The sequence below is a fragment of the Opisthocomus hoazin genome, chromosome 3, assembly GCF_030867145.1.
Source record: "Opisthocomus hoazin isolate bOpiHoa1 chromosome 3, bOpiHoa1.hap1, whole genome shotgun sequence".
Lineage (NCBI taxonomy): Eukaryota > Metazoa > Chordata > Aves > Opisthocomiformes > Opisthocomidae > Opisthocomus > Opisthocomus hoazin.
Window position 1 is genome coordinate 105828076 of NC_134416.1, and position 22562 is coordinate 105850637.

At 45.2% G+C, this 22562-nt stretch overlaps 2 protein-coding genes across 7 annotated transcripts in view; both read left to right on the forward strand.

Moving 5' to 3' along the window:
* Positions 1–10670, forward strand: part of RELCH (RAB11 binding and LisH domain, coiled-coil and HEAT repeat containing) — an 80311-nt gene extending 69641 nt beyond the window's left edge. For 3 of the 6 annotated variants that reach the window (XM_075417155.1, XM_075417161.1, XM_075417157.1), the window contains 2 exons: positions 2616–2686; positions 8888–10670. In XM_075417155.1, coding sequence (XP_075273270.1) covers positions 2616–2686; positions 8888–9008 — 192 coding nt within the window. In that variant the 3' untranslated portion in view covers positions 9009–10670. The remainder of the gene's footprint in view (positions 1–2615; positions 2687–8887) is intronic. The other 3 variants (XM_075417158.1, XM_075417159.1, XM_075417160.1) reach the window with 1 other exon arrangement.
* An 8091-nt stretch (positions 10671–18761) lies between these two features.
* The window catches only part of TNFRSF11A (TNF receptor superfamily member 11a), a 30790-nt gene continuing 26989 nt past the window's right edge, over positions 18762–22562 (forward strand). Inside the window, exon 1 of the mRNA XM_075417162.1 lies at positions 18762–18953. Coding sequence (XP_075273277.1) covers positions 18894–18953 — 60 coding nt within the window. The 5' untranslated portion in view covers positions 18762–18893. The remainder of the gene's footprint in view (positions 18954–22562) is intronic.

Sequence of the window (22562 nt, forward strand, 5' to 3'; positions counted from 1 at the left end):
ATCTGCTCCAGTGGGTTAGAAAACTCACCACAGCTTTTACTGTAGAAATGGAAATTTGGTGCTTAATCAGCTCCTTGCTGCAACAGGATGTTTGTAGGCACCAGGATGGAGACCTCTGAGGCCCAGTCAGTTCTAGTGTCTGTCTTTCAAGCCTTCTGTCTTGTTTCTGAAGTAAATGTGATTTACTGTTTCAAATAGATAGATATTTGCATAAAGAGAATTAACCCTTTTGTGATTATTTTGGTCACTGTGGTGGTGTTCACCATTGAAATTGGCATATCAGTTACAAAAACACATTTTCTCATTCACAGAGCCTTAGCTTTTGTGGCTCCGACATCAGTACAGAGTTTATGTTCTTCTTGGAAATGTAACATTTGTGGAATTCACTTGTGATCCTGTCAGGCAGCGTTTACCACCTATCCCTCATATTTCCTTTCATTTGTCTAAACAAAAGTGCAAGTTGGGCATTTAAGCCAGACCCTCACATCTTTAAAATAAACATTTCACCTTGTGCAGACATTTCAGATAGTTTGCCAGCATCTCTAACTCCATGTCAAGTCCTTTCTTCCCCCTTCACCACTTGCCTTCTATTTCTTTTCAAAATAATTGGATTGAGTCGCATGACAATGAGATATAATCAGTACTTGATAAAAATATTTAGTTCATCTGCAGTATTGTTTATAATACTTAAGCAGATGTTATGTCTCTTAAATGTCTCCAAATATAGAGTTACATCTGTAAAATATCTCTCTTAACAGAGGTCTGAATGATTTCTTAGTGCTATGACTAAAGAAAGAGAACCCAAGGGAACAGGTGTGAGCAGTATGTGCAATATCATCATGTAAAATTACCATATAATACTATATTTATACCTTTCCTCTGTTTCACCTTGAAGACAAATTAATTTGGGGAAGAGGGAAGAATTGCTCCACTTCATCCAAGAATTATGCCGCCCTCCCAGAAGGAGCTGTGCAATGGTTGGGGGCTCCATCCCAGTATTCACTGATTCTGGCCCTTGCTGAATTGTTCTCCCCCTTGGTCAAGACTTCATTTTGTTGATATTTGGAACATCCAGATTCAGACAGATGTACAAAAATGTAGAAGTGCTCCAGTGCACAGGTAGAAGTGCTAAGTAACAAAAATTATGGCCACTGTGCTTAGAAATTTCAGTTTTCTTTTGATACAAAAAGAGAAGCTTACTTTTTCACTGGCATTCTGAATGCATTTCTCTTGTACCTCTGTACTCTTGAGTTTAAGTACTTGCATGATATTTTATAAAAATGAAGGACAGCGAGTTTAGCAGTAAGAGTTATAGTCCTCTTAGACTTGTGTGCAGGTTTGAATGCTGCTTTCTGAAACATTCAAGGGTGTGTAACACCTGCTACCCAAACTGTTTCAAATGTTGAAATAATACTTTTGGAGAAATAAAGTGAATAGTGGCACAGATCTGCAGACTGGGCCACATCTTATCACTGTAATAAGTGGTTTGAAAGGATATTTTATGCTGCAGCTGTCTAATAGGGATTTGACAGAAACCAGCTTTTTTATGTATATAAACACATTTTTAGTAGTTATCACTTGGTAGTAACCATTAGTGACTGATCTGTATTTTGGAGATTGAAATTAGGTTTTTTCCTTTATTGTATATACTCAGGTTTTGGTAAGACACTACTAATTTTAGTTGCTTGTAGCTTTCACATTTAAAGTTTAGTGTCTCAAAGAAGGTGCTTAGCTTTCTCCTGAGCTGTGAGCAGAGAAAGTTTCCCTTTATACAGTTGGTACATATATATATGTTTATAGTTTCACACTCTGCAGTGCAACTGTTTTGCCCAAGTGTTTCAAATGCTTTAAAACAATCGTGAACAGGTCAGGTAGTTATATACCTGTCCAACAAATTGCATGATTTCTTTCAAAGCCTGCTGTTGGGAAACATTCTTTTATTTTTGGTATACTGGAGAAATGTAAAATGTCAGTGCGGGCATGTTTTTAGTCTTAAAAATATTCTACAGAAACCTTTAATGCTACAATTGCCTAAGTAAAGAAAAAAAGCCTTGATTCATAGGAACCCTGGAAGACACCAGTGAAATGATACTAAGTTTGCTTTAGCACTTTCTTTGCATTAAGGTGTTGTCTTAGGATGCCATCACACTTTTTTCTTTCTTTGCTTATTCTTTCATGCATAATGTTGGTAAAGATAACGAATTATAAAAGGTACAAGATAACAGTCTACAGGAAAACAGAGGGAAGATTAATGTATGTCAGAGTTACTTGCTAGTAAATAAAAGTATTGTTTGAAAAAAGGAAGATAAGGAGGTGTGTCACAGAAATGAGTTTGTTTTAGCTCTATTTTAAAAAGCCAGGGGAAGCAGGAGGGTGTCTTGAACTCCTGTAATTATTTCAAAAACATTTTCTTCCTTAAAGTGTTTTGAATGGATTTGTTGTTTCTAAGCCACAAGTCACTATCGGATAGCTGGAATTTAAATGCACTTGAAAAAAAACAGAGCAACTTTTTAAACAGCTCTGCTAATGTCAGAAGGAGTTGTGGAGTAGATGTCATATGAGGTGTTAATGTAAAACAAAAAATGTCATGTATATCTCTTGCTTATGTGTCTTAGGTTATTTTAAGCTCCATGATAAAAGAGTGTGAACAGAAAGTGGAAAACAAGACCGTCCAAGAACCGCAGGGGTAAGGCATCCACTTCTCTCTTTTCTGTGCCTCCAGAGTAATGTTCTGCAGAATGTATTCCATATTGGTGTCCAAGGCCTGTGACCAGAAATCCTGCACTGACATATTCTGTATCTGAAAGCAGACTTTGGGAGCTTTGCCTTAAATTCAGTTTGCGGTTGTTTCCGTCTCCAGCATTTAAAGCAGTAACTGAATTTCTGTCCTGCATCTGGTGGACAGGAGGTTGACCATGAGCCAGCAGTGTGCCCTGACTGCCAAGAAGGCCAATGGCATCCTGGGGTGCGTTAGGAGGAGTGTGGGCAGCAGGGCGAGGGAGGTTCTCCTCCCCCTCTGCTCTGCCCTAGTGAGGCCCCATCTGCAGTGCTGGGTCCAGTTCTGGACTCCCCAGTTCAAGAAAGATGAGGAGATACTGGAGAGAGTCCAGCATAGGGCTACGAGGATGAGGAGGGGACTGGAGCATCTCTCCTACGAGGAGAGGCTGAGGGAGCTGGGCTTCTTCAGCCTGAAGAAGAGAAGGCTGAGAGGGGACCTAATAAATGCTTATAAATATCTGCAGGGTGGGTGTCAGGAGGATGGGGCCAGACTCTTTTCAGTGGTGCCCAGTGACAGGACAAGGGGCAACGGGCACAAACTGAAGCAGAGGAAGCTCCAGCTGAACATGAGGAAGAACTTCTTCCCTCTGAGGGTGACGGAGCCCTGGCCCAGGCTGCCCAGGGAGGCTGTGGAGTCTCCTTCTCTGGAGATATTCCAGCCCCGCCTGGACAAGGTCCTGTGCAGCCTGCTCTGGGTGACCCTGCTTGGGCAGGGGGTTGGGCTGGGTGACCCACAGAGGTCCCTTTCAACCCCGAATGTTCTGTGAACATTCTGTGATACATAAATAGATTCTGAGAAAGCAGGGCGTGCTTGGCCTAAGTGCTTAGAGCAGCACATGTGGCACACGCCTTGCAACCCTCTTCCCTGGGAGTGGCCTGCAGGCTGAAGGAGTTGTTCTGGTCATGGTAATGACCTGCTGCAGGCCACTGGTTTGGCTTGCGTGTGTCTAGTGCACACACCAACAGTTTCTCCAGTGTATAAACTGACCTACCTGTGCGAACACGCTGTTTAGTAAATATGTTGGCTTTGGGAAAATGCCACCTACGTTGCACTTCAGTAGAACACCCGTTCTACAAAGGCGCAGCAAACCCAGCTCTGCAGTGAGGCATCAGATGTATATGCATCGCTTCTCCTCGTGGTAGAGGTGGTATCATATGTGTGTGCCTCTCTCCTGATAAAAGCTGCAGCATAGAAGAATATTCTTTTAGCGTAAAAGTAGCTAACAGACCCACAGATTTTGACAGTTAAGCATCATTACGATGAGGTGTGTGTGTTGTTTTGCCTGGTTGTTGCCTGGAATGGCATACCAGCAGGTATCTTCTCATGGATTATTATATAACTCAATAAATCCTTGGCAGTGTTGCCAGGAAGAGTTTGAGAAGAAAATGTAGGTATCTGAAAAAGAGAATTCATCCTCAGTACTGATATCTTGCCATGGGAATCAAGACAATTACTGACACTTGTTTATGTCATGCTTTCATATCTGTAACAAAATGGTAGAATTTACTTCTTGAAAGATCTCAGGCAAAATCCTGGAAGCCACCAGTAGTCTGACGACGACTGAAATAGGAAAGGTGTACAAGAGTTGAACAGAAGAAGCATGGTGTGGAAAAAAGTCAGTCTCATGCACCCAATAAAATATTTCAGGCTTAACTAGTGGCAATCGGCCCTTTTACTGGTGCAGTTGCTCATGAGTGGAGTGCAGTAAGAACTGAATTGACTTGAGAGATGAGCATTGGGGCAGCTCTCACAGGTGGTACTAGAAATGAACTTCAGACTTTGGAAGTGAAATTATTTGAAGACTAAAAATGTCCAGGTTCTGCAACAAACCCCAACCCATAGTGTGTCCGTTCTAATAAGGCAGCTGATTCTGTCTAGTCGTATAGAGGCCCTGTCTAAGGCAGAAGAATTGCAGAACCTTTAAGAACAGAGAACGCACTGTCAGTCGCCTTCTTGCCTCTTTCCTGTTCACGTGGCAATATTACGAAGTAGGGGTAGTACCGACCAAGTGTATTCCAGCTGAGTGGCTGTTTTCACGATGAAATAGGTGTATTAGTTATTCACAGAAGAAGAACAGGTTTCTTTGACTCCATCACTCCACAGACATACTCCTTGCTTGCAGCATAAATAGCCGGTCAGTCAAGAACCACAGTATGCGTTTGTTCATGCTGCTGGTTTTTTCCAGGGCTTCACGGTGTTACTTCCTCCAGCTTCGTGCTTTTGCCCTTACCCTTTCTGCCAGCTCTTCAGTGGAGCTGTCTGGCGTGCGTACCTGTGTGTCCCCCCAACAGCCATACTCTGAATGCCCGTCCCCTTCCTGCGTCCGTCAGATTCTTCAGCAGCTGTGAATTTGCTTCTTATTTTTAAAAAATGGTGAATGCTTAGTGTGCCTCCAACAATACTAAAGGTTGGCACTTAGGCGAGCAATTTCCTCAGAAAACAACCTACCAGTAATGTTTCTTGGCAAGTTAGAAACTTGGTAGTTGCCCCATTAGGCCCATCCTACTTTTTGCAAGTAAGCATTAGTTTATCAAGGTCTTCCCTGTACTCTGTACTTTGCGTAGTAGGTACGCAATTGGTAATGAGATGAGGCCTCATTAGCAGCCACTCTTTGCGGATCTGATGCTGAGTAATTGCTGTAGGCTCGCACCGACCAACCTGTGCAAGGACATCCCTCCACATAAGCAAGGACTTAACATTCTGACTAACAAGTTGATTCATTAGAATCAGTTGCGTACATGGGCATCTATAACTTTGCAAATATTTCCCCTGCCTGGGTTTTATGGGCTTTTTTAAATCTGCAGACTAACCAATATTATTTTTTTCATTTTCATTATCATTTTTTGTGCAGTAAACCACCTCAGACTTTGACTACATAAAAAAAAATAAAAGCACTCTGTGTCAAAGTACAGAAGATAATGCTTTTATGTCTGATAATTTTTTAAGTACATTAATTTATCACTTCTTGAGCAAATTCTTGACAGCCTTTTAGGAGAGATCATTAGAAGACGTGGACTTGATTCCTTCTCAGGCGAACACATTCTCAGTGAATTTTTTTTTCTCTCCTAGAATGCAGCAAATGCATGCGATATCAAACTGTTCTCTTTAAAGAACGCTGGTAACCTTAACCTGAAGGGGTTTTATTGTCTTACCTGTATTAATTGAGCTGTGAAACCTAAGGTTATATGAAACAAAATTCTTTGGCTGAGATCTTCCTAATTCTCAGGTGGTGCTCTTCAGTTGGACAGGATTTTTAATTTTTTTAACTGTGTGATTTTGCCTCTCTCAAATGTTTTAACCTGCTTAGTTCATCAAAGCTGTTCTCTGCATGGCCACAGTTTGAGTGATGAACTTTTATTTCATGCAGGGTTTAGACTTACCTTGCTTTAGCTTATATCAGCGCAGACATGTTAACCTAAATGTAAGAGGTCTGGATTACTTAAAATCCCTCTTATGATAATATTTTGAAATCACTGTTAGTTCTGTTAAGCCATTGCAGGAACAGATAAATGCAAACATGATACAACATCTAGTGTATTTTCTTTTAGAATGCAACTGCTGAATACTGTAAGATTTGAAAATAAGTCTTTGCCTTGTGTTGCTTCATTCTTTGATTAGCCTTCCTCTTTCTTAGTCAAAATCAGGCTATGGTTGCAATCTTTTACTGTACAAAATTAACATGAAATATTTTACTGGAGAAATGACCTTTTCATATACATTAATAGCTCCTTTTCTTGCTAAGCCCTTGCCAGTTTCAGTTCCTAATTTCAGTGTTAAATGTTAAAAGATATAGATATAGATATATATAAAGGATTTAAATGCAACTAGGAGATAAATTACTGATTTTTGTTAACAACATGAGAATGCATGCACAAAGATAAAACTGGATGCAAAAGCAGTCGTAAGATGCTTACCTTTGCCCCTTACTGTTAAAGGTTGGTCAAATAATATGGGGTCACAGAAATGGTTTTTAAAAGAAGATTAAATTTAGTCTTTTTAGATGTTGGATAGCTACTTTTGTTAAATACCTTGTTAATTGCTGAAGAAAATATTTCAATCATGGGTGACAACTTGTGTTACAAACGGATTTGTATAAAATGCCCAGCATGAATGTTTGTTTTGGCCTAAAGCTTCCCCATAAAACAGGCAGAACTCTGTGTAGCATGTAATTCGTCTAGACACTGGTTGAAAATGTGATGTTTACACATTATTTTTGTTTTTTCAAATAATGAGTAGATGCGAGGACTTTTCTATAGGACTGCTTGTTTCAAGCAAGATATGTTATTGCCCTGTTGGGTTCTCTGATTACTTTTTAAAGATATGAGACTCAAATTATTTGATTTCATACTGCTTTTATTATTATGTTTCAATGTTCATTTTGTATAGTAACAGAAATACTTTTGGGGCATATTTAAACTTCTATGTATGTCGAGCATTGTGGATTATCTTTCTATTTACAGTAACATAATATTAGAAAACATGAACTTCTAGACACTGCAGTTATTAATTTTTAACATCAGATGGCTCATAACCCCCAAAACTGTTCTGAAAGTCAGTTGAATATTTCCTGGGTTTCCTCAAGCTTATTCAGGGTCATCAGAAGAATGACAGCACAGTTTCCTTAAAACGACAGGTTTGTCACCAGTTGCTAGGCTTTCTTTTCTGAAGTAAGCAATTTTATTTTCTTAATGTTGCTAATGCTTGGAATGTACTATATTTCCTAAATCATTTTCCCTAGTTAAACACAACTCTAGGATACATCATAGGCTGGAATAGCTTCTTGTCATTAGCCAGCTGATAACAAGGATAAACAGTTATTTACATAATTTACATGCCCTTGCTTTATCCTGAAATCAAGGGAAATTGCACAAGAAATCCATCTTACAGTAGTAGCAACTTTCCTGCTCGGTTTTACCAATTGGGACTATGCAATTCCTTAGTTGAGTGTAGATGTTTAATCAAGCCAAAGAAACCTGGCTGTGTGATTGTGCCTGAAAGAAATATTTCACTTAAAAAAGTTTATAACTCATTTCAATACAGCTATATAGCTTCATCGCTGGCTGCCAAATAGAATAAAAAGATAATTCTTTTTTAAATAAAATGGTAGTTTTAATCAGATGTTGTCCAAAAAGAGATACAGCCTCCTACTGTACTAAGCAGTTACATATATCTGAAGTTGAGCTTACTGATGTGTTGAAAATTAAAAAAAAAAAACAACAAACACTTAATTTTACAGCATTGGGGTAATTTCTTAACACGTTGTTTGAAGCTGTAGCATCTTGTAGGTTCAGCATTGATTGGGTTGCTCCTTTTAGTCCAGTTTGTTGGGTGATTGTGGATTCTCCAGTGTCTTCCTTAGTACATGTAAAGTAGGAATATTCAAGCAAAGGTACCCAGAGTCACATTCCCAACAGCCAGGAGGAGAACGCTCTTCCCCCAGCGAGGGGCAGACCTGGTAGGACTCAGTGCCCCAGGGTGGGGTTTACAAGGAATTTACAAGGGGATCGAGGGAAAGCTGAACAAGTAATATACAATAAAGATTCATGGGGAGTTACTAGATCAACAGCCACAGCAGTTTTAATCTCTGCTCAGGTGGAAATATTTGGAAGGTAAGAGGGTTGGAAATTAAGGAGAGAGGTGACTGTTCTGTACTTACCTTGCTTTCACTCTTCCCTGCATGTCGGCTAATTGTCCCTGTTGGAGGCGGGAGACTCGGGCTAGGCAGATCCTTGGTCTGAACCAGTTGGGTTGCTTTTACAAGGATTGACGTTTCGGGTGAGAAGGAAAAGCTGATCTTTCACAGAGGTGTTGGTCACTGGAGCAATTGCCAAGTAGCTAACAAACGCGAGCGTGGTGGCTTCCGAAGGTAGTAAAAAGTAGTGTGCACAAAAATGTTTTACAGTTTTCACTGGGACTGTGGGGACATGATAATGAATTTAACAGTGTAGATTTGGGCCAGGGGGTGATGGTTTTTCAGTTCTTTTTGGTGGACTGTTCTTTTGTGATGTTGAAACCTCTAAAACACAAAGGCAATTCAGTTGCTTGTTAACTAACATCAGTGTTCGTTTTTCTTTTAGTCTTATGTCACTCAATTTTTTACTTTCCTAGCTCGATGTCGATTGCAGCGAGCCTTGTGAGTGAAGATACGAAGACCAAGTTTTTGAACAAAATGGGCCAGCTGACTACATCGGGCGCAATGTTGGCTAACGTGTTTCAGAGGAAGAAGTAAGGTGGGAAAAAGGAACTCCCAGCTAACACTAAGATGGACCTCACAGAGACTGGTTCCTGTACTTGAAGTACTTGCCTTTTAATTTCTTCTGTCTTATGTTCTTGTAGTATAATTTTATTCTAACTTCCAAAGATATTTGCACTGCTTTTGAATATCGCTGTGTATCTGTTAATTTTGGGTTAACTGTGGTTGATATAAAACTGAAATCATAGTCTGTACCAAGTCCTTGTTCTGTGTTCTTGTCTTTCCAGCATAATTTTTTTTATATAGTGGAAGGTTTTTTTTTTATTTCCTGACAGGATATCAGCAAATATCTGTATTATACATGGAGCTATTACGACGGTACTTAAAATAATGTAAATTTGAAGTCATTGTCATGAGGTAATAAAAGTGGAGATTACTTAATGTATTTAAATTATGAAAGAGTAATGCAGATTTTTTTATTATGTTTCTAAAAAGAAGAGGAAGAGCCACCAGCATTTGTCTGTGCTTCTAGGGTTGTTTTTGTAAGTATTGTGCATCTTGAATCCAGAGGAATTGCAGTATCTAATGTATGAGACTGCTTGCACTGCATCAGTCTGCAGGGAATGCTCATGTTTCAGATGCTTTATGCTGACATTGTAAATGCTGTACAAAGTCCTTCAGATAAAATTCTCACATCTGTTGTGGTTTTTTGAGGGATGCTTCTTTTGTTGGGGTTTTTGTTTTATTTTGAAGCACTTTAACAACCAGTCTACACATCCAGAGGCACATCCGCTAAGGAAAAACATGATAAATGATTAAATGTTAATAAATGTATAAGCTACTACACAGGGGTCCCAGTACAGTTCTGCAGGCAGAGGAAACTTATTGAGGAGAAAGAGTGCTTTCATCTTGCGATCAGTGTGCAGTTCTGTGTAAAGTGAAAGCTAAAATTAAGATATTTTGTTGTTTAGATGGAATCTTAGTTCAAATTTAATTTCAGAGTATTTGAAATTATGTTGATAGTTTGACATGCAGTTTCTTTAAGATGTTCAGTAGACTGCATACATACTTTAGAAAAATGACGTTACAAGGAGCATCTTCAACAACTACCAAATATTTTTTTTAGCAAGGAAGCATTAACAACTAAATCCATCTATTCTTATGCAGCACTTTTTTCACTTCTTGATGTCAATGTGAGCTTCTGAAAGTAAACTGAAGTGCATGCATGAACTGGTATGAGGTAGCAAAATGTAAAAGCTCAGGCATTCTCTGACATGGTGCCGTTCAGTTGGGACTATCGACAGCTTTGAGGACGGGGGAAGCAAAAGGAGTGAGGGAACGAAGCACTCGCTTCGGAAACAGACTACGGATGGAGTAGCTCTTTGGCTGTTGCCCCCGGAGGGAAATAACGGAGATGATTTGAGCCTTCTGACTGCTTCGTGTCTGTGCCTGCTGGCTCTGCGTGTACAGTTGCCTGCCATGTTTGTGTTGTGACAGGGCCTGCTGCACACTTGCACGCTGTCGGTCCCTTTCCACCGCACTGAGATTACAGACGGCTCCACGCCTTCTCGTTGCTTGTTACCGTGGAAGTATCCTTTTAGCAGACTGACTGTGAAATGGAGACATTCCTGAGGAATGGGAAGTGGTGACGTTCCTCTCTATTGTTCTGTTGTCAATAAAAGGTTTTGTATACCTGCCTTGTCTTGTTACTTCTGGTCTTCTCCGAAAAAGGTTATTGCATCAAACCGGCTGTTAGAGGAGAGGGGGCTAACGCACAGAAATTCTGTAGCCTTAACTTTTGGTTTTTTACGTAGCGGGTGGTAGACTGAACTTGTGAAATTTCCCATCCCGTTGTGCCTGTTTCACTCTGGCTTCCAGTCGCGTGGCTTTATTGCCGCCGTCATGCAGGGTCTCCTCGTCTCCCATGCCCCATTTTTTTTAATTTTTTTTCCCTATGTCTGTTCCAGTAGTGCAGTGCCAGAGATAGCTGTGTAGCCATGAGACCAAAATGACTGCTTTGTAGTTAAACTCCTACTTAGCTGCCTGTGAGAGTGGCTCCCAGCCCACACGGAACCTCACCCAGTGTTTGGAAACCTGCAGGCTGGCACAGGCCAAAAAGCTGTGACAGTGATTTAACTATGGGTGACTGTGGCCTGAGACTCCAGTTTGTTAACATAAACATAGCATCTTTGCCCAGCTAGGTCCAGTCTCCTCAGCCCCTTGCAGAGTTTAACTTTTGCTCGCCAGCATTTTGCTTCACACCGGTTGATCCAAGGAGGAATTTGAGTGTGAATCCCGGGAACACCAGCTCCCCTCTCGTGGTAACTACTGAGGTGAAGATCTGTGTAGGCAACAAACCTTATGCAGGATTTTTGTCTCCTAAATTTATGTATGTTAGTATATGTCGGTTGCAGGAGCTCTGTAAAATGTTTATTAGTTTGCCAAATGTTGACAAGATGGCAAGAAGTTGTTCTGTGTCTTTGGGTTTTTTTCTTTTTTACTCCTAGCTGTGGCATTCACGAGTGGGAAAGAAAAGCAAGAAATCTTTAAAGAAAAGAATTACCAGAATATTTTAAATTAACTTTTTTGCTCCTGTTGTTATACAAGAGTGAAGTAGAGAGAAAATGGGAGAAAATGCTTCGTTAAAAGAACATGGTTGGATGTCCAGCATGGAAGGCAAGTAATCCCCGAAGGATTATCTTCAATTGCTTATGATTTTTCCAAAATAAGGATTCTGTTAGGAAAAAAAAAAAAAAAAAACAACAAACAAAAAACCCCAAAATGTTGCCTTTATTAGCTCTGCCTGAACCTCTACGACTTGTTGGCTTTAAATAGGGGATATGTTGAAAGTCTTGTGCTAGTGAAGTTTCAGAATCTTCGGTTTTTTATTTAGAGGATTGATGCTTGTGCTCTCGGGTCAAGATGATCATTGAGCTGAAGGTACGCGGCTGCCTGGAGGAGTGTTCACGATCTAAATATGTTTTCTGTAGATTAAACATAAGGCTGACTGACATTATGCATATATTTTTTTTCTGAGATTGTTTTCTAAAACTGTCATTGAGGCAAATTACTCGTTTCCTATCTTCTAGTCAAGGTGAATAAAGGGAGCACTCTAAGAAAAGCTGCACCTTCTTCTTCTGTCAGTCTCTTCCCACTCCCGTTTCGCACCAGGAAAAAATGCTGCTCCTGCTGTGTGTCAAAGCATCATCTGGGTAGGAGAACTAAAAGCTGTATTTGAATGGATTAGTGGCTAGAGAAAAGGAGGCAGCTGATGTTTGCAAATTAACATGTTTAAGATTGAAAGATAAAAATTATCCATGAAAAATACCTGTTGTGAAGAGAAAGAATTTCTTCTAATATATTGTGGGAACGCATTGCTACATATGGGCGATGAGTCAAAATGGTGCAGAAAAAGCAAAAGTGTGGAATATTTCTGTTCTCTCTGTTGTGACAGCGTTGGTGGCATTTTTGTGTTCTAGCAGTAATTGGCTCTACGTTTCAGTGCAGTTTCTAAAGCTGGGTATCACGCATTCAAAAATGTTGCAAGTAATTTCCCATGTGAAACTTCCTGATGTTGATATTTAAGTGAACCGGGAAGTAGCAGCAAAGCTTCTTGGGGCAGCAGATCACTACTACGCTGACGCAGCGAGCTGATCGGCGTGGCGCTGATCCTCGGCGGAATCGCAGAACTTCTTGCTGCTGAATTACAGGATCGCGGTATGGTGCCAGGCGACCAGACTTCAAGGAAAGTGGTTTGGCGGTTGACGGGGTGCCTTTTGGCTGTGACGCTCCTAGGATGTGGCTAATCTGGTTTAGACTGTAAAATTGGTCAACAAAAGCACGGAGGAGAGCTGTTGTTGACTAAGTAGGCTAATCAGGCCCTGGATGTTAGCACTCTATGCTAATATATCATGTGTTAACTGATCTCGGTGAGTAACCATGAATGAGTAATCATTTTCCAGAGAAGCTGTTTCTGAAGCGTTCTGCCTTCAGGTTTAATGCCGGTCAGGTTTCTCTCTTACAGGTAAGCTGTCAGAAAAGGTGATTCTGCTCGTGGAGTTGGGAACAGGCAAGTCAGCGCTGAGCAGCCTGTGTCTTTGGAGGCATCTGCACAACGTGCTGAGCTTGAACTGCCATCGTACTTCCAGGGTGGTGAAAGGCTTCCTTAGACTGAAGATTCCTAGATCCTAGAAACGTCGGGCAGGAGCAGTTCTACCGCAGAAGTCAGTGAGTTGGAAAGGTGCCTCGGGAGTGGGCGTAAAGGGTTGACACCATCACAGGGGTCTGTCTGGTTCCTTTCCCAGCACTGGTATTGCCTCTGCTCCTCGCCACGTCCCTCGTTCTCCGTGTTTCAGGCTGGTCTGTACCCTAACCTCCGACTTTTCTATCCCACAGAGGCAGAGACCTTTTTATTCTACCATCTACACATGGCCCCATGACGGACTCTGTGCATGGGTTGCTGGCACTCCAGAAGCTGCACTGCGACCCACCTGCCCCCGGGACATCCCCCTGACATGGAGGGCTCTTCCCTAGAGCTCTGACTTTGCACGTGCACTGGGTTTCTCATGTGCATACAAATAGGGCTGTCTGTGGTATATTTGAATATTACCATTCCCAAAATTACTGCGGTCTTGTGCTGCTGCGCTTTGCCCTGCCCTTTAACGGAGATGTTTCCCATTCCCCAACACCTGAGAAACCTCTTCAGCGCCAGTTGCAGCCGAGGTGGCAGCGGTACGATGGGGTCCTGCTGAAGTCACAGCGGCCGGAGCGAAGCGCGTGCCGTGTGGGATCCTGTGTGTCGTGACACCTTCCCTTTCAGTCCGCTGCAGGGGATCGGCAGGTGGGGATGGGGAAGAAGCAGCTGCCGTGTTCGGCAGGCAGTAAGGTCTCGTTTAGATTTGATCCTTTGCTGAGGGATGAACGCGCTCCATTGATCCAAGCGCGAGTCATCTCAACGTTCACCTCAGTTTTCAAAGAAGTTCAAGTGTGCTGTTAGATAAAACGACAGGGTGGCTTTGTGGAATGGGTAATGGGGTGTTACGGTCTCAGTCCTCCTGCTGAGGGGTTGGCGGGTGTTTGCCAGCCTTAAAGGCTCGTTCCGGGTAGGACAGAGCTCGAGGTGTATGCTGGGCAGCGCAGGCTCCCCAGTTTGTGCTGGTGTTGCTCTTACCCTAAGGGACAGCAGTGACAGGACGAGGGGTAATGGTTTTAAACTAAAACAGGGTAGGTTTAGGCTGGATATAAGGAAGAAATTCTTTACAATGAGGGTGGTGAAACACTGGAACGGGTTGCCCAGAGAGGCGGTGGAGGCCCCATCCCTGGAAACATTCAAGCCCAGGTTGGACAGGGCTCTGAGCACCCTGATCTCGTTAGCGGTGTCCCTGCTCGCTGCGGGGGGGCTGGACTAGATGACCTCCAGGGGTCCCTTCCGACCCAAAACTTTCTATGATTCTATAAACGTATGACTTAAGTCTTGGAGGTCAACAAGTTGGTATCTCTTAGAAGCACGAACAAATACTCAAAAGTTAAAAATTCGCCAAGACTTTGTATTTCCTTCCAGAAGTACATTGGCATTGGTGTTGCCACAGTGGTTGGTGATAACCTAGCAGTTCACTGCGTGCCTGCACGTACTGCAAACATTCGACGCGTTAGCGGTGGCTGCTTGTGAGCTTTTTATCTTCTGAATGCTGCAAACTTCAAGTTTTTGACGAGCGTTCAGCACTGGTAACACTTTTGTGGGATTGTAAAAGGTGTGTGTTACGTAAACCACACCAGTGTGACTAAGGAGCTTCGTTGTAGTTGCCCTGTCATGAAAAATATTTGTGCGTTTGAAAATCTCAAGGAGATTGGGCAATAGCCTGCTGTGGAAACTTGCATTTCACAGGAAGCAAGCAGTTTCAAGTTGACGGCATGGTTTTGTGTATGAATTTTTGGGGGGTGAATGTCCTGGTTTCAGGACAGTAAATAATAGATGATTTTTTTTTTTAATGAACTTATTTTAATAGCTGGAGACCTCAAATAAAATTAGAGCCCCCTGTGCTGAAAGTGTGCAGATATTTTCCTACCTTTTTAGCCCAGTGGAGAAAGCTCCACATACTGGGTCGTGTAGTAGTGCCCTCTCCCCGTGGCAGGCGATGAGGCAGCCAGAGGTCTCCCTGGCCCCATGACGGACTCTGTGCATGGGTTGCCAGCACTCCAGAAGCTGCACTGCGACCCCCCTGCCCCTGGGACGTCCCCCTGACGTGGAGGGCTCTTCCCTAGAGCTCTGACTTTGCACGTGCACTGGGTTTCTTGCTCACCTGCCGAGAGGCGGGTGCTTGTGGTTACAAAGCCTGTATTTGGTTCAGAGCCCGAAACCCCAACCAACCTTTACAACATCGACTGGGAGAAAAACGTTGACCTGGATCCCACAAAACCCTTCACATCATTCCCCATCCCTCGACTGGATGTGAGAGGCAGGGGAACAGAAGCTGCTTCACAGCCTTCCTGCGCGGTGTGAAAAGGCACCCTGGGGTGCAACCACGTGCCGATCAGCTTTGCTTCTCTGCCCAAGTTTCCTTCACGGTGGTTTGAAGGCCCAGGTTTAACACGCAGCCTCCTGGTCCTCCCTTCTGGGAAATGGGGTGTCACGAGGGGCCGGGGCCCCTTGTGCAGGTCAGGGGAGCTCAGCAGCGTGGATAAAGAGAAGGAGTAGCAGGGGACACGAACGTGAGCCTGCAGGGGCTGTTCGGATGCCCGGTCGGCCGGTGTATCCACCAAAACCATTCCTTACCTTTGCTTTTGGGTTGAAACGTTTGGAAAGACGGGAGTCGAATCCCAGGGTTGCCTGGGCGTCAGTCACCGTTTCTCCAAGCTCCCGGGAGAGAGGCGTTCTTACCCTGATGCTGAAGTGGTTTCGTTTTCAGTCGGTTACAAAACTTGCAGTATCACACTGAATGCTGTACTTCTTTTAAAAGATGGTTTGGTATGTAATGTCCACTTTTCTCTCTTTAGGAAGAAGGTAAGAAGAGATCCGTACTGACCGCAGGCCTGCGGAGTGGTCAGCCGTGCGCACGGTTTGTTTCCCGCAGCAGGCTTCACCAGGGAAGGGATCCTGGTATTTTTTGACTATTTTTATTCTGCAGCACCTCTAAGACTGGTTTCATATCTCTCTTCCCTAGAAGGAGCATCCCAAAGGCCTGTCCAGTTTAGTGAGCAGAAACAGGAGGCACCCACATGCCACTGTAAGTGTGAAACTTGCAGATTTCAAGAATTTTGGTTCTATTCAATATAGGTGCTTTGCAAAGCTAGCTGAAAAATCAGTGTTTGAGAATAGAAAAAAAAATTCCTATCAAAGAAAAGGCTGACAAACGGGTTTTGATGTGAATTTTTAGCTCTTACTTGTGCTACACAGAATGATATACGCGATAAATGTGAGAGCATTGGCAGCATTTTCTCCTATACCTTCCCTAGTTCATATTTTCTAGCATTCACATTGCAGTTTCTAACGATCTACTGCAATACGTAATTAAGACCGTAAAGGACCCAGGAGTGGCTTCTGCGGGTTTTGGCTCAGAAACATAAAATTTAGCTTGGAGGAAAATGTCGGAGCTTTCAAAAAACGGCTGTTTTCACATCGCCTTAGAAAATGAGAGATTTCAGCCTGAGCAAGAAATACTTCGGGCAGGAGCAGGGGTGAGAACGTAAAAGTAATCGAGCGAACGCCCGATACGGAACGATCTGGAGCTCCTGGGATCTGAGCAGGCCTTGGCTTTACTCGGTGTCCTCAAAGCCTTCACTCGACGCCTTCGGAGCGAGCCGGTGGTGTGCTGAGCTCCTGTAGACCTGTGGTTACGACGAGCAGCTGGTGAACAAACATGGCCTGTAGCCTTGGTGTTGTGCTGAATGTGAAAAGGGGAAGAGACTTCACAGGCTGTTCTGTTTAAAAAGAAACATTTCCTTGTACCTTAAATACGAACGTTTTAAAACACCCCGGCCGGCACAGGGCTGCGAGTTTTCGACAGCGGGTGGATGATGAGGTTCAACAAGGGCAAGGGCAGGGTCTGCCCCTGGGGAGGAACAACCCCAGGCACCAGTACAGGCTGGGGCGGACCTGCTGGAGAGCAGCTCTGCAGAGAGGGACTGGGAGTGCTGGGGGACGACAGGGTGACCATGAGCCAGCAGTGTGCCCTGGCTGCCAAGAAGGCCACTGGGATCCTGGGGTGCATCAAGAGGAGTGTGGCCAGCAGGTCGAGGGAGGTTCTCCTTCCCCTCTACTCTGCCCTGGTGAGGCCCCATCTGCAGTGCTGTGTCCAGTTCTGGGCTCCCCAGTTCAAGAAAGATGAGGAGCTGCTGGAGAGAGTCCAGCAGAGGTGAACAGGCATGAGGACCTACCACCGGCCCTAAGCCAGCCACGCCACGCAGTGATGTTTTGCCCCGTATCCCGTTGTGGAGCATCAAGCGCAGGCAGGAGCTACCGGTGCTCGAACAGCCACGCCACGTTGGAGAGCAGGCAGGGCGCCGTGGGCGCCGAGACCTGCCTGGGCACAGATCGGGCAGAGCCCGGCGCCTGCAGAGGACATCGCGGGTGTTCACTGTTGAAAGGAACTTTGGGAAGATGATAAAGGTCTGGCTTGGTGGCCCCTGCAAGCTACACAGAGGTGGAGTGTAGGTTGTAGCTTTGTTTTCCACACCAGCTGCACGAGAGAAACCCGGCAGATGTTTGTGTCCAAGTGCTCGCCGGCGCAGAGATCGTGCCAGAGCAGCACAGGTAAAGTGATTTTCATATATGTATATATGCTCTTCATCTTTTGTGTTTGAATTTATTTGTTTATTTCCAAACACAGAGCAACTTATATATACTTTTTTTTTTCCTGGTCAAGGGTTAAATCTAAATACACAAATGAAAGAACAACTTCCTTCTCCACTCCAGCCAGAAGCACGCTCCCAGCTGATTTTATAGAACCACAGGAATAACCCATTTCTGTTTGTAAACCCTACCTATCACAGAATCACAGAATGGTGGGGGTTGGAAGGGACCTCTGTGGGTCACCCAGTCCAACCCCCTGCCGAAGCAGGGTCACCCAGAGCAGGCTGCACAGGACCTTGTCCAGGCGGGTCTGGAATATCTCCAGAGAAGGAGACTCCACAGCCTCCCTGGGCAGCCTGGGCCAGGGCTCCGTCACCCTCAGAGGGAAGAAGTTCTTCCTCCTGTTCAGCTGGAGCTTCCTCTGCTTCAGTTTGTGCCCGTTGCCCCTTGTCCTGTTGCTGGGCACCACTGAACAGAGTCTGGCCCCGTCCTCCTGACACCCACCCTGCAGATATTTATCAGCATTTATAAGGTCCCCTCTCAGCCTTCTCTTCTCCAGGCTGAACAAGCCCAGCTCCCTCAGCCTCTCCTCGCAGGAGAGATGCTCCAGTCCCCTCCTCATCCTCGCAGCCCTCCGCTGGACTCTCTCCAGTAGCTCTCCGAGCGCGGGGAGCCAGGGAAGGTGTCGCGACAGCACGCTGGGCTCTGCCAGACCCTCAGCCCCCGTGAATCGGCCCTGCCGAGAAGGAAAGCGGTTCCCATCGCCGGGAGGAGGGACGTGGGCACGGTGACTAAACTTCTTGTAAAAAGGGGTGGAGAAAGGAAAGGGAGGGACGAGAAGAGGGGAAAAAAAAAAAATAAAATAAAAAAAAAAAAAGACCTGCATGTCAAGTCTGAGGAAATGCTGTGGGAACTACAGCCAGGCGCTTTTTTTTCTCTCTCTTCTTCTTCTTCTTCTTCTTCTCTCTTCTCCCCTCGTGTAGCTGAGAGGAAGGAAAGGAAGAAGGAGAAGTAGCCAGCCCCGATGTGCCTCGCTGCGCTGCCGGGGCTCGGCCGCTCGCCTGGAAGGATCTAGTTTCTCTTCGGCGGCAGGAAAAGGAGCCACGGGAGGAGGCCGAGAGGGACGCCCAGCCATGCCCGTCCCGTCGGGCTGCCGGCTCCTGCTCCTCTGCCTCGCCGCCGCGGGCGGACAGGTAAGGCTGCTCCCCAGGGCCGACCCCGACCGGAGGTCACCAGGACCTCCATCTCTTCACCCATCGCTCGGTGGCGAAGCCAGAGCCCGTGGCACCTCGCGCCGAGCGGGGGTTCAGCAGCGCAGCTTCGACTTCTTTTTCCACCTCTGGTTGTCTGGGGTTTGGTTTTCTTGCTTTTTTTATTTTTTCCCCGCAGCTCGCCCCGTCTCACAAATTCTCGCTGCTTTAAAATCAAAATAACCCAAGCCCGGAGCTCCGAAGGAAGCCAGAGGATCTGCAGGGGAAAACAGCCTGCTCCCGCCCAGGGCAGGGCGCGAGAAGCCAGAAAATATTTGCAGCGGGGTTGTTGAGGGAATATAATTTGTGTGTGGAGTAAAAATAAGGCAGGCTCCACCCTACCGAACGGATGGATTCAAGCGAGCCGTGAGCACGCTGGTCCCTCCGACGCGGGACGAGCGCGTGCAGCGTTCGCAGCCCCGCTGCGGCTCTCCGGGCTCTGACCACCCCGCCGTCCCCAGGGCAAGCCCCGGGAGGTGGGACGGTGCCGTGACCACCGCTCCACGGGTGGAAGACCAAGGCGCGGGCTGGCGATGCCACTCGCTTGGAGGTTCACGTGCCGCCACGAGCCGGGAGCCCAACCCCAATCCCGGGGCAGCCGCCCCAAAAGCGCAGCCCCTTTCCTCTCGGGGGGAAGGGTCTGAGCGAGGTTTGGCCCTGCGGTGGTCTGCGAGCAGAGCGTGCTCTTTCTGCAGCTCCACGCGATGCCGGGTGGCTCATGGTCGGCGCGTTTTACGGTTGGGGTCGTGGCTGGTCTGCCCGTGTTTGGAGAAAAATCATTTTCTGCAGCCAGCTCTTGCCGAGCCTTGTGAATGGCGTACGTTGGGTTTCCTCCAGTGGTTTGAATTTGCAGAATCTTGCTTTGCTTTTTCTAGTTGTACAGCTTAAAAACAATTCCTCTCCCTTCAGGTTATTTAGACCCTTCTAGACTGGCAGGCTGTCTGCGAATCCCACGCTACAGGCGCTTTTCTTTCCTCCATTAATCAATGTTTGGCAGCCTCGTTACCTTTTGTATTTCTTTCATTTGAACTTGCAGCTTTTCTCCCTGTCTCATTATTCTTGATTAGTTGTGTCACTTTAAGTGCTTCCCTCAGCATAGTGCTAGAAATGGGCCGTGGCTGGGTTCCCTGAGAGCAAGGTGCAGCTTCAAGAAAAAAAAAAAAAAGATAAAAAAGAAAAACCAAAACAAAAAACCCTCTGCTGTCTACAGCTTACAATTTAATGTCTGACCGCACAGTCCTGAGAGCCTTCCCTCTGGATCTCTGGTCCTAAATATGCTGCCTAAAACCACACAGGCCTTTTTTCCCCCCTCTAAAACATGTGTTTCGTTCTGTCCGCCCTCGCTCCTTGGCCTTCTCTTCAATTGCTGCTTTCCAGGTGTCCTCCATATGTCTATGAATGAGCCTGCGTGTTTCAAAAGCAGTTTCTTACACCGCAGCTTTCAGGTGGTTTGTCCCGTTCCTCAGTATCCTCTGTTTCTGTCTTTTCCCCACCCCCCCTACCCTGGTGTTCAGGACTGAAATCACTGCAGCATGATGAGCAGACCTCGGTGTTCTTTGTACCTTTGCTCCAGGTCACTAACCATGACACGTTTGCTTCCTCCTGGAACCATTTGGGTTTGGGGCGGTTGTTCGCTTTGGAATCTCCTCGTTGCCTGGAACCTGCTCAACTGTTGACCAACCCTTGGAAATTCAGATTTCCATGCTGTAGGTCCCATGTTTCAGGGAGTACCCTGATGGAGGAGCCAGGAGGAGCTCCTTGTTACTTCTCATCTCTCAATTCATAGCCTTTCAGAAGATGCAAAACAGGGAACTTGTGTTTATTTCAGGCTGCTCTGTGAAGTCTTTCCACTGCATTCAGCACGTGCTTCATTCTGAGTCTGTAAGTGGTGCCGCTTTCCAGAGCCGATGCCTTGGACAAGAAGCGGTACAAAATGGTAGGGGGTTCTAGGAAAGCTGTAGCGTAAGCTTCTGTAGCAAAAGCAATACTTGAGCCAATTAATCTGATATCCCGTATGCAACCGTGAGCAGAACCTGCAAGTCAAGAATGTGAAAGGAAGGCAAGCTTGGAGAGATGCTGCTCCTGGCCAGCCTTCCAGGTCCTCCTTTGCTTGCCTGGTGTGAACAGTGGCTTCTTCTAAGAGTACTGTTTTCTGATGGAACAAACGGTGAGAGTAAGTGTGGTAGGGCTGAAGTTTGTCTGATGAGCTTGTGTTAGTTTGGAGTTGATAATCCGGTGGGGTGGTGATAGGGCAGTGATATTTGCAGTGTACTTCCTGCGAAGAATGAGAAATACTTGGAAATGTAAGTTAATGGAGTATTTGTAAATGCTGAGAACAGACACGACCGTCATCGTCGTCATTTTCACCAAAGAGGAAGCAGGAACAGAGAATTCGTGACTTGCTCTAGGTCACACACCGAGCGTGGAGCAGAACTGCTGGGAGCAGGGCTCAGCCCTCCTTGTCTTGTGCTTCAGCCACAAGATGATCTTTAAGTGGTTCGTCTCGGGCGCCCGTCAGAGGACGCGGTATTTTGCTTTCTGAGGCTCAGCTTCTTTGTACGGAATAGTCACATCCCTTTCCTCGCTTAGCGCTGGCGGAGAGCAGAAATGTTTCTGTCAGATGGGAGTTAAAGCCTTGCAGATATGCAGTAAACCAGTTGCCTGGTTGAACGCCAAGGACTCGTCTTCCCTTGTGTGGCAATGGGATGGGCACTTCCACTGCCCCGTCATCCTTACTTTACAGGGAGAGTTTGCGCACCGCAAGCATCTGGAGTTGTTTGTAATATAGAAAAACTTTGCCCAAAATACAGAACTTTTAACTTCACAGAATCACAGAATGGTCGGGGTTGGAAGGGACCTCTGTGGGTCACCCAGCCCAACCCCCTGCCGAAGCAGGGTCACCCAGAGCAGGCTGCACAGGACCTTGTCCAGGTGGGTCTGGAATATCTCCAGAGAAGGAGACTCCACAACCTCCACAATCTTTATGATGAGAGGGAAAAAAAGAGCATAAAAATGTCCGTGCTGTGTTATATCATGGGCTCTCCTGGTCCAGTATTCCTGCTCTAATCAGGGCCAAAGGAATCACTCAGGAGAGCAAAACTTCTACAGCATCTAATCTAAACTCCTGCATTTGTTCTGTTGTTAACAGCACGGATTTCAAAGTTACTGTAATTCAGCTAGTTTGCTTGTCAAAATGCCCTTGCAGGAACAGTTCCTCAAGGGAAACTGGAAAATTGTTCATTGCTTTGCAGTTTCCCCCAGAACATGTGAAAAATCTTACAGCGCCTCATATAAAAGGAATATATTGCGTATAAATCTGAACCAATCCACAATTTAAGAAACCTTTGTTGCTTCCCTTTTCATGTTCAGCATCATCTTCCTGATGTAATTTCTTCTTTCCCACAAATGGGACCAAAACAAACCTTCGCCGCATTTCACAAGTCAGTAGAATTTCGAAGCTTGTCAGCCATCTCGAGGGTACTGACCATGCCATTTACGGCACGGGGCTTTCTTCATGCTGTGCCGGAAGGGAAAAATTAAAATGCAGGTCGA